General features: G+C 36.4%; 1 protein-coding gene across 2 annotated transcripts in view; it reads right to left on the bottom strand.

The window, feature by feature from the left end:
* NBEAL1 (neurobeachin like 1) overlaps positions 1–12,520 on the bottom strand; it is a 159,797-nt gene that overhangs the window by 56,071 nt on the left and 91,206 nt on the right. For both annotated transcript variants that reach the window (XM_070770452.1, XM_070770458.1), the window contains 4 exons: positions 10,242–10,547; positions 9,996–10,145; positions 5,409–5,566; positions 3,147–3,271 (listed from right to left, as the gene is read on the bottom strand). In XM_070770452.1, the coding sequence (XP_070626553.1) occupies positions 3,147–3,271; positions 5,409–5,566; positions 9,996–10,145; positions 10,242–10,547 (739 nt within the window). The remainder of the gene's footprint in view (positions 1–3,146; positions 3,272–5,408; positions 5,567–9,995; positions 10,146–10,241; positions 10,548–12,520) is intronic.

The raw sequence follows: 12,520 nt of genomic DNA, 5'->3' as shown, positions 1-12,520 counted from the left end.
TCCCACCACTTCATGAGAAATAGATGGGGAAACAGTGTCAGACTTTATTTTTCTGGGCTCCAAAATCACTGCAGATGGTGACTGCAGCCATGAAATTAAAAGACGCTTACTCCTTGGAAGAAAGTTATGACCAACCTAGATAGCATATTCAAAAGCAGAGACATTACTTTGCCAACAAAGGTCCGTCTAGTCAAGGCTATGGTTTTTCCAGTGGTCATGTACAAATGTGAGAGTTGGACTGTGAAGAAGGCTGAGGGTCGAAAAATTGATGCTTTTCAACTGTGGTGTTGGAGAAGACTCTTGAGAGTCCCTTGGACTGCAAGGAGATCCAGCCAGTCCATTCTGAAGGAGTTCAGCCCTGGGATTTCTTTGGAAGGAATGATGCTAAAGCTGAAACTCCAGTACTTTGGCCACCTCATGCGAAGAGTTGACTCATTGGAAAAGACTCGGATGCTGGGAGGGGTTGGGGGCAGGAGGAGAAGGGGACAACAAAAGATGAGATGGCTGGATGGCATCACTGACTCGATGGACGTGAGTCTGAGTGAACTCTGGGAGTTGGTGATGGACAGGGAGGCCTGGCATGCTGTGATTCATGGGGTTGCAAAGAGTCGGACACGACTGAGCAACTGAACTAAACTGAACTGATGCTGCTTAACCAATGTTTTTAAATTATTATACATATAACAAAAGGAATAAATGTTTTTAAAATGGTATTTGTTTTTAATGATGGTATTATTTATGTTTCAGAAACAGGCCAAGTAATCTCTTTAACCATATTTACTTCTAAAGTATGCCAATAAGTAAGTGTTATTCTCACTACATTAATTCAATAGAATTATCCTTACTGTGCATTTGTACTATAGAAATATTAAGAAAGAATGTGAAAAATTATTATTGACTGCAAGATAATACATAGGCCATTCTGAAGTGTTCCTTTCTGGAGTACATAGAATAGATAATTCTGATACATATATATGCCACAAATGTAATGAACTATGCGTTATGTAAGAAGGCTGGGCTAGTGCAATGGAAAGAACATGGGTTGTGAAGTGGTAAACCTAAATTCAACTTCCATTTATTAACCACATGACCCCTCTGAACCTATGTTTCTGTAACTGTGAAATGGAGATACATCACATTACACATAAAATAAATGGTAGCTATCCTTACTATACATTTACCTCTGAATTATCTGAGTGGCATAAGAGTAGTAATGAAAATATATGCATAATTTATAGATAGGACTAGAAAAAATTCATATGTTTAACTATGTACATAGGCATTTCATATTTAGAAAATAAAAACAATTCATGCTAAATAACAAAACATTATAAAGACAACAAAACTGCTCAATTTATCAAATGGTATCCTTGCTGACACACAAACTGAATTAACCTAATGTGCAGTTGCATTTTTCCTTTATAAATCTGCTTTGATCACTTTGATCAGATACAAGTCTAGATAATCTGATATAAACAGAATAATATCGATGAAAATATAGACAAACATATGGAGTAGGTAAAACACTGAAGTAAGCTTCAGAGAACTTTAAAAGTTTTAAAGACTGATACCACTGGTTTTCTACTATTACCAATTTCACTTTGAAATGTATGATTTCTTTCTTCTGTACAATTTTATTATCACCATTGTACCTTGGATAATTTTGAAAATTAAGTAAAGAGAGAAAGAGATGGAGAAAGAGAAAGGACACTGGTCTTCCTGAACTTAAAACAACTGCGACCAAGAAGAAGAAACAAAATTATATCTGTGTACATGTGTTAAGAGGGATGAAGAAGGAGAAGAAAGGGACAAGGAATTTCCTGGAGTGATATTTCCTGACAAAAATGAAGAAAAATATAGAATACTATTCCTTAAGTGTTACTAAATTGAAGTCATTCACCAAAAGATGTTTTCTGAGTGACAAGTACAAAATTTCAAGAGGTAGAAAAGTATAATAGTCTCAGGACACAAACAGGGAAGACAAGCTTGTATGCAAGTGACCATTCCTATGTAACAGATTCTCAAAGTTAGTGTTTGTACCAGGGAAAAGGCCATTATTTTACATTAAGGAAAATTACTGAGTCTCATTTATTTCAGAATGTAAGATTTGAAATGGCAGGCATGATAGCTCTCTTATTTTTATGGCACTTACTGTATGGGCCAATTTACTATAGCAATTTAAAAAAAATAAGATTAAAAAATTGGTACTCATTTTATCTATAACTTAGTCATTAAACACAAGATGCACGACTAGCTTTGGTAAAGTAACTACAATTTAGTATACACATGACTTTTAATATTTTGGGTATTTCAGAGACCCTTCTTCAAAAAGAAAAGGATTTGTCAAGTCAGATGGTTATAAAGGAAAGTCAAAGTGAAGTCGCTCAGTCATGTCGGACTCTTTGTGACCCCATGGACTACCAGGCTCCTCTGTCCATGGGATTTTCCAGGCAAGAGTACTGGAGTGGGTTGCCATTTCCTTCTCCAGGGGATCTTCCCAACCCAGGGGTCGAATCCAGGTCTCCTGCATTGCAAGCAGACACTTTACCGTCTGAGCCACCAGGCAAGTCTCATAAAGGAAGGGCTTATAAAGGAAGGGCTTATAAAGGAAGGGCTTCCTAAAGAATTATAGACACTCTTTAAAATCTGTTTTGATATACTGCTAGGCTACATATTTTTAAACACTTTTTTTTTCCTAGAAAAAAAGGCATTGACCCATCTAGATACTAAAATGTCTGGAGTTCTATAAGAAGAATACGTCATAAAAGAAGGACCTAAAGAGTTGCTAAGAATTTGAAATATATTTAAGATTAGCTTCAGTTTCAGAAGGCAAAAGGCTCAGGTTGAAGTACCGTATTTTACTATACCATAATGGATACAGAGACAACGCATTTCACACCAACTGCTGTATAATTTTATGAGTTTATATTTTTCTTTGAAAACCTTCAAAAATCAACTGAAACTGGAAGTCATTTTAGATTTGACTAAGATTTGACAAAGGCAACATAGACAGCCATTTAAATATCAATTATAAAACATCACCCTCTCTCAAGAACAAACCATTTTCAAACAATAAAAACAAGTACCAACCCCTACCACCACTCTCATTATCTGCAATAGATAATTAAACAGCCATTGAAACTCACCTAGATTATCTCTCAAAGCACTAGCTTCTTCGTGGGTTTTGAAATTATAATTTGGCACCAATTTAAGTCTCATGCGGGAATAATTTTCTACATTAGCTAGTTTCCAGTGAATTGGATTTTGTTGCCTATGAATATTCATAAGTAAACAAATAAAATTATTTTAGTTTAAAATTACAAAAGGTCAGCTGATTGAAACAAAGTAAAAAAGTAACATGTATTTTATGTTTCTTTGGCATCATTTTATAAAAGCATTCACATTCGTATCTCATTTGACCCAAACAATCCTGAGGAAAAAAACCAATGTTAGTATGCATATCAACAGTTTATACCTAAGGAATCTAAGATAGGCTAAATTATTTGCCTAAGATGCCATGGAGTTTACAGATATCAGAAATAAGATTTGAACAGAAATCTTCAGACTTACAGCTTGATATTTTTTACTCTTTCACTGTTACAAGGAATTTCTTAACTAGCTATATATGAGTTTATTCAAAACACAGTTTTCAAAATAAAATAATAGTTTTACTACAAATAAAGATAATATAATTACAAATGTATCAAAGATCTAAATATGAGTTAAAGCTCTTAGGGGAAACATAGGAGTAAATCTTCATGACTTTGGATTTGAAAATGGTTTCTTAAATATGATATCAATAACATAAGCAACAAAAGAAACAGATAAACTTGACTTAAACTTCAAGTCTTTGTGCACCAAAGACCACTTATCAGGAAAGTGAAAAGACAACCTACATATTTATAGACAATATATGCAATAAAGGCCTATTATTGGGAAAATAAAAGGAACTCTTACAATTCAACCACAAAAAATCAAACAATCCAAGTTAAAAATAGACAAAGGAAAAAAAAAAATAAAGGACTTATACATTTCTCTAAAGAACATATACAGACGGTCAACAAATATATGAAAAGATACCAATGTCATTAGTCATTAGGGAAATGCAACAAAATCATAAAATACCACGGTATAACCAATTGATGACCATAATTAAAAAAAAATTTTTTTTAAGACAAGTATCATAGTAAGGTTGCAGAGAATCTGGAACCTTCAAGCACTGCTGATAGGAATGGGGCAGCTGCTATGAAAAACTGTTATGCAATTCTTCAGTAAGTTAAATACAGAATTAACATAGCAATGCTGCCTGCAGGTATACGACCAAAAAAACTAGAGACGGGAGTTGAAGCATACACTTGGTCACAAACGTTTACAGCAATACTATTCACAACATGTGTGTGCTCAGTCGTGTCCAACTCTTTGCAACCCCATAGACTAGAGCCCGCCAGGCTTCTCGGCCCATGGGATTATCCTGGCAAGAATATTGCAGTGGGTTGCCATTCTCTCCTCCAGGGGATCTTCCCAACCCAGGAATTGAAACTGTATCCCCAGTGGCTCCTGGCAGATTCTTTACCACTGAGCAACAGGAAAGCCCACTATTCACAACAGCCACAAAGAAAACAACCCAAATATCCATCATCCATTTCATACAATGGAGTATTATTCAGTCATAAAAAGGAAAGGAAGTACGAACACATACTACAACAAAAGGAAAACACTATGCTAAGTGAAAGAAGTGGTACAAAAGGCCACCTATTGTATCATTTCACTTATATGAAATACCCAGAATAGGTAAATCCATAGAGACAGAAAGCAGACAAGCAGTTACCAGGGATCAGGGGAAGAGTTAACAGGCAGTGACTATTACTGGTTCCAGGGTTTCTTTTTCAGGTGATGAAAAGGTTCTCAAGCTGGACAGTGCTCTCATCTCAAGCTGATTACACAACATTAGAAATGTACTTACTGTCACTAAATTATACATTTTAAAGCAGTTAAAAGAGAAAATTTTATATTGTGTATTTTACTAGAATAAAAAAGGGCTGTTAAAAATATGTGTATGTAATATAATTCAGCAAAACAAAAATGACTGATCAAGTAAAGAAATAGTAAAATATTTAAACACACAGCATCACTAACCCTAGCTCAAAGAGGTAGTGTCAGGAAGACAGAAGTAAACGGATTCAAAACAAATTCTACACTAAAGGGTAACAGTAAAGGAAACAACTCCAAGTGAAAAACATATAAACACAAAGCTCTACACTTACCAAACCTATAATTCATAAAAGACAAGCAAATTAATTAAAAGCAATCTTGTAAAAATTGGATTGGAGAGGTCATTGGAGAGTTCACGAAGTTCTAGATCAGAGTTGTAAAGAAGAGGGCATTTAATGAATGACAGCTAATCCTACCTTTTTGCCCAAGGTCCCCTTTCACATGTAAGATAAAGCTTCACTGCCTTCCAGCGTCTCAGAGTGGCTAACTGCTGACTGCTAAGTTGTTTCAGCATGTTATTATACCTCAAGTTCTCCTGGCGTACTTTTCGATTAAATGGCTCCACAAAAAACTCCTGAAAGAAAGAGCAATAAATAAGAGCACCAAATCATGTATTGAGAGGCATGTTTAAATTTGAATGTCATAATTTTAGAAATCTGACTCAATAAAATCATAAAATGAAAAGAAAGAAGCTGGCAACCAACATGATTTTCTTATTCCATTAGAATCATTAATATGACTAGGTATAATACTTGTTTTTTCAATATAAGAAAATAACAAGTCAAGAATAAATATGTGAAGAACTTCAAAACTGTAAAGTGTCTCAAAATCAGATTATTTAAGACTTAGAATTATTAACTGTATCCCATCAAGTAAAATGATTTTCTTTGGGGATCTTTTGATTTATAAGGCATCTGGAATCTGACTCAAGTCAAATAAAGTAAGACGACCACCTTCCACACTGATGGCCTGAAAGGCAGTGCTGAAGACAAAAGACACCTATAGGAGTAAATCTCTCACAATGAAAAATTCCATCATTCAGGAGTGCTTCTCTTAGAATAGCATCCTCTCTAGCAAATGAATTCACATACCTATTCCAGTTTTCAGGATAAAATAAGATTCTGATAATAAATTCTACCAAGATATAACTCTAAACCCGGAAATTAAAATTCTAAAGTTTTCAGGAAGACAAGAAGTAAGCCTGGTTTAGGACTTCCCAGGTGGCAGAGTGGTAAAGAATCTGCCTGCCAATACAGGAGACATGGGTTTGATCCCTGGGTGCGGAAGATCTCCTGGAGGAAGAAATAGCAACCCATTCCGGTATTCTTGCCTGGAAAATGCTATGGACAGAGGAGCCTGGCAGTCCATGGGGTTGGTTGAAAAGAGTCAGACACAACTGACCGACTGAGCATGGAAGCCTGGTTTACCTACCTCACACTGACATTGATTAAGAAATATTAGGAACTAAAACACTATTCAACTTGTTTCAAACAAATCAACAGTGAATTGCATTAAAACGAATGGTAAAGACATGGATTTAAAAGACATCTTTTATTTATTTTTTTTGGTTAATGCTACGCAACTTGGGGTATTTTAGTTTCCATGTGGGATCAAGCCTGAGCCTGTGCAGTGGAAGCACAGAGCCTAAACCACTGGACCATCAAGGAAGTCCCTACCAGCATCTTTTAAAGAGATAATACTGTACTGTATGGTTGAGAATACAAGCTTTGGAGCTAGACCTCAGTACAAATCTTACCTACTTAATTCTCTGAGGCTCAGTATCATTGCCTGTAAGTTGAGGTTGACAATAATTGTCATGTGTTTAATATAGTGCTAAAAAAGTAGCACGGAGAAGGCAATGGCACCCCACTCCAGTACTCTTGCCTGGAAAATCCCATGGATGGAGGAGCCTGGTAGGCTGCAGTCCATGGGGTTGCGAAGAGTCGGACACAACTGAGTGACTTCACTTTCCACTTTCATGCATTGGAGAAGGAAATGGCAACCCACTCCAGTGTTCTTGCCTGGAGAATCCCAGGGACAGGGGAGCCTGGTGGGCTGCTGTCTACGGGGTGGCAGAGTTGGACACGACTGAAGCAACTTAGCAGCAGCAGCAGCAGCAGAAGAAAAGTAGCAAGCTTTCAATAAATTACTTATTATTATAATTATTACTGTAATTACTGCTAGATTTATAGGATATCAATGATTTGGGATACAGTGTTACCAAATATTTAAAACAGATCATTGCTGTGACAACTGAAGAAGTCATGAGAATTCCATGATAATTAAACATCAGTTTCACAGCTTTGCAATTTGAGCACATGAGGATATTTGGGCACATAAATTAGGTTTTTCTAGAAGCAAAGGGTGAAATTACAGAGAAAAGAATGGTTGGAATAATAACTGGTAGAACTTCTATGAGGGAAATATAATAATAATTATTATCATAATTGCTGCTGCTGCTACTGCTGCTAAGTCGCTTCAGTCGTGTCTGACTCTGTGCGAGCCCATAGACGGCAGCCCACTAAGCTCCTCTGTCCCTGGGATTCTCCAGGCAAGAATACTGGAGTGGGTTGCCATTTCCTTCTCCAATGCATGAAAGTGAAAAGGGAAAGTGAAGTTGCTCAGTCGTGCCTGACTCCTAGCGACCTCATGGACTACAGCCTACTAGACTCCTCCGTCCAAGGGATTTCCCAGGCAAGAGTACTGGAGTGGGGTGCCATTGCCTTCTCTGATCATAATTGCTACGCACCAGTAATTCCACTTATTCTAGGGAAGTCATTCTGGATAAACACAAAAATATGACTAGAGAGATGATCAGTAATAGCCATAATAAAGAAAAAATTCGTAAATTAGGAAATTTCTAAAACCAGGAAATAAGTTTAAATTTTCTAATATATAACATTACAGAATATTAGCCATTTAATGGCATGGGAAAATACTCATGACACATTTTAAGTTAAAGTAGTAGCAAATGAAACTATGATTTCACTTAAACCAAATATATACATAAAAACACAGGAAAGATAACACAGCAAAATGTTAGTAGTAGTGGATTAAAAATGTTTCTTTTTATGCTTAAGTTATGAAATAAAGCTTTATTTTTATTTGATCTTGTTTCATCTGTGTTTTTCAGTTTTTAGCATATATATTCTGTACATATTTTGTTAGACTGGTATCTAACTACCTTATTCTTTTTAGTCTTACTGTAAATAGTATTTTTTTTTAAATTTCAGTTTCCAATTGCTCATTGCTACTGTATAGAAATATGATTAAATTTTGTATATTGATCACAGACAATCATGCGATCCGTAAATAGTTTTATTTCTTCTTTCCCAATATGTCTTTTATTTCTTTTTCTATTCTTACTGAATTTGCTACTTCTCACAGTACAATACAAAGAAGCATGGAAGTGAACATTTCACCCTTAATGGGCAAAACACTCAGTTCTTCATCATTAAATATGAAGCTAGTTGTAGGATTTTTGTAGAGATTTGGGTCTTCCCTTCTATTCCTAGTTTGCTAAAACCTGATCATAAATGGATGATGAATTCTGCCAAATGTTGCATCTACGGATATGATCATGTGCCTTTTTTTGATAAGTTTATTAATATGACTTATTATCAAATGATTATCAAATGTCGAAATCAGCCTTGCATTTATAAGATAAACTATCCCAGTCATGATGTTATTTTATTATACATTGCTAGATTTGGTTTATATCTATGTTTCAAAAGGGATACTGTCTTCCGTTGTCTTATACTGTTTTTGTATGGTTTCAATGTGAGAGTAATATTGCCGTTATATAATGAGGTGGGAAGTTATGCCACTTTTCTATTTTCTAAACAGACTCTGAAGAACTGGTCTAATTTCTCTATTAAATATTTGGTAAAATTTGCCAGTGAAACCATCTGGGTCTAGAGTTTTCTGTTTTAGAAGATGAAGTGAAGTGAAAGTTGCTCAGTCGTGTCCAGCTTTTTGCGACTTCATGGACTATACAGACCATGGAATTCTCCAGGCCAGAATACTGGAGTGGATAGCCATTCCCTTCTCCAGGGGATCTTCCCAACCCAGGGATCAAACCCAGGTCTCCTGCATCGCTGGCGGATTCTTTACCAGATGAGCCACAAGGGAAGCTATTTAACTATAAATTCAATTTCTTTAAGAGATAGAGGACTATCCAGGTTATCTACTTATTATTGAATTATTTTTGGAAATTTGTATTTGTGAAAAAACTGATCAATTACACTTAAAGCATCTTATTTATGCGCACAGATTGGCTGCAATAATCCAATTAGCATGTTGATGTCGGTGAGGTCAGTGGTGATTAATTTCTGGTAGGAGTACTGTTTGCCCCTTTTTTCCCCCCTCAATTTGGCTACAAGTCTATCAAATTTTACTGATATTTTAAAGAAGCAGATTTTGGTTTCATTGGCTTTCTCTATTGCTTTTCTGATTTCATTTTCATTACTTTATGCTCTTTAATAATTTCTTATTTAAAAACTAATGTAGGGAATTCCTTGCTGGTCCACGGGTTAGGACTTGGTGCTTTCACTGTGATGGCGGGGATTAAGTCCCTGGTGGGGCAACTGAGATCCTACAAGAGGTGCAGCACAGGCGAAAAAAAAATAACAGTAGATTACCTTACTTTTTCAAGTTTCTTAGGATGGAATGAACCTATTAATTTGAGGTCTTTCTCCTTTTTTAGTATAAGTACTTTGTGTTATAAATTACCCTCTAAGCACTGGTATATACTCAGCCTCCTTAGAGATACCTTATCAGCTTAATAGACATTTTACATAATCACTGTGCTTAGAACATTTTGATATTAATTTTTAAATTGCTACTTTTCAGTTTTTTTCTTCTAATTCTGAAACAATTTTCTCACAAACAGTAAGAAATACTGTTTGTTTTCAAAGTTCAGGCTTGTTATTACTCTCATTTGAACATTAACTGCTTGAAATCAACATAAAAAACCAAATATTAAAACATCTAATAATTTTTACCTGAAACTTGAGCTTGCTTTCTCCCCCGTCCCGGTCTCGCTTATGCATATTCACCATTAAGGCTTCATAACAATCCTTCCAATAAAGTGCCATGCTCTCATGACTATCATAAAACGTATGGGTTTCATATTTCTTCATATAAGGTACAATCTTATAAAAAATATATATACACAAAATTTACTATATGCTTCCATAGAAATGATACTTTAGTAGACAAAAACCTCACTCAATAAAGAGAAAACTTACATATTTTTCAATGTAAACTTGCCATTCATTTGAACTGCAATATTCTTGAAAATCTTCAAAAAATGAAGCGCTACCATTAGTCAAAGGTAAAGAAGGCAGATGCAAGTTCATGAAGAGAAGTTCATAAATTTTAGAAACTAGGGTACGGACAAGGGGAATCAGAAATGAATATATTTCAGTCTGTTCCTTGATTGACTGACTTAGAACATGTTCCAGCTTCCCTAAAATGTAACATGCTTCATCCTGATTTTCAATCACTTTGGTCTGAAGAAGGGTATTTAGTTTAGCAGATGCCATTGCACAAACCTGGAGGAAAACAGTAAAATAAAGCAGATATTTAGTGATAGCAAAGTTCTTTGGCTCTTCTTGAAGTTGTTTTTTAAAATAAATTATAAAAGTAACCCATGGAATACACAGAAAAGTTAAAAGTGGACAATTAATCACCCCAACATCCACTCTACTCCTTCTTATAGTTTGTAAGAAGTGGGGGATGATTCCATCTCTAGTTCCAAATTAGGCCCTAAAAGATATAAGCCAAACAGAATATCCAACCCCTTGCTACAGTGACTGATTCAGGTAACTCATCTCTCAGTCAACTCATGTCATTTTATTTGTCACAAAGATTCATTCAGGTCAGGTATAGCTTTATTAGTGCAATGACAGAACTTTTATACAGTAACTGTAAAGAACAGTGAAAGGACTTGGATACTACCTCACCTTCAAGCTAACAAGTTAGTTTACCACAGTTTCACAGACGCAGGCAGAAGAATGAGACTCCTGGAACAGAAACAATGATCTACAGCATTAGCAATAACCAGAATATCAGGCAGAGAAGGCAATGGCATCCCACTCCAGTACTCTTGCCTGGAGAATCCCATGGACGGAGGAGCCTGGTAGGCTACAGTCCATGGGGTCGTGAAGAGTAGGACACAACTGAGCGACTTCATTTTCACTTTTCACTTTCATGCACTGGAGAAGGAAATGACGACCCACTCCAGTGTTCTTGCCTGGAGAATCCCTGGGATAGAGGAGCCTGATGGGCTGCCATCTATGGGGTTGCACAGAGTCGGACATGACTGATACAACTTAGCAGCAGCAGCAGCAGAATATCAGGATTTGCCCTGTTTCCCAAACTAATTCCATGGTGAGAAATGATTAGGAGATGATGCCTGCACACCCAACAGGTGCATTATAAGAGAGGAGCCCCAAGCAAAGGGAATCCAAATCTTCTACCCTGGGTAGTAAAGGTACCTGAACATTGCCGTGGAGGGAGATACTATCTTTATCACACTGGACAGTAAAAAAGACCTGCCTTTTAGTCTGGAGGGAGATATGATCTCTGTCTTCTCAAGCTGTTTACTATACATGCATCGTCAAAAAGACAGTTTATCACAAAGGCATCCACTGTCTGTATTCACAAGAGATCCATGAAGAAATGTCTACCAACTAGGACTATAGGAAGAACCACTCTCTTTCTCTGAATATGGACAAGCAAGCATGCAGCCTTAGCTTCTGCTGGCAGCCGTTCTGTGATGGTAACGGCAGCCAGTTTAAGACAAGCTGGCACAGGATGGAAAGCAATGCTACAAGAACAGCAAAAAAATGCAACCGGAGCCTTGACTGAATCATGCCTTGAACTCATCTTAACAATGGAATTTTCAACTACATGAATCTTCATCTTGTATTGACATTTCTGTTATTTGGAATTACAAGCATTCTTACAGATAAAGAACAGTACATAGGATACCAAGTTAAGGTCCCAAAGAAAATACACATTTAGGACACATGCATGCATGCTCAGTCTCTAAGCTGTGTCCACCTCTTTGCAACCCCATGGACCGTAGCCCACCAGGCTCCTCTCTTCATGGGATTCTCCAGGCAAGGATATTGGAGTGGGTTGCCATTTCCTTCTCCATAAGATCTTCCCAACCCAGGGATCAAATCTCACACTCTTGGATCTGCTACATTGGTAGCCAGATTCTTTACCAATGAGCCACCTGGGAAGAAGAGTCCCCAAGGTAAATACACATTTAGGGCACAAACTCACACAAAGTAATACTCTATATTACTCTTAAGCTCTGGCCTCAAACTTCATTGCAAAAAGGTAAATTAGGTCACAAAGGGGCCTCCTTTCATTGAGACTAGAGAAAGATATAGGTCTTAAAACCATAACAAGACAAATGATAAAAAAAAAAAAAAAGGCGCCTCCTTTTCCCTTTACCTATATCCCAATCTTGGATCAAAATACTCTCAAAATAAAGAAAAGCAAGAGGAAAAAA

This window comes from Bos indicus, chromosome 2 (assembly GCF_029378745.1).
Source record: "Bos indicus isolate NIAB-ARS_2022 breed Sahiwal x Tharparkar chromosome 2, NIAB-ARS_B.indTharparkar_mat_pri_1.0, whole genome shotgun sequence".
NCBI classification, from domain to species: domain Eukaryota; kingdom Metazoa; phylum Chordata; class Mammalia; order Artiodactyla; family Bovidae; genus Bos; species Bos indicus.
The sequence above is the reverse complement of the archived record's forward strand: the minus strand, read 5'-3'. Positions and strand labels throughout refer to the sequence as shown.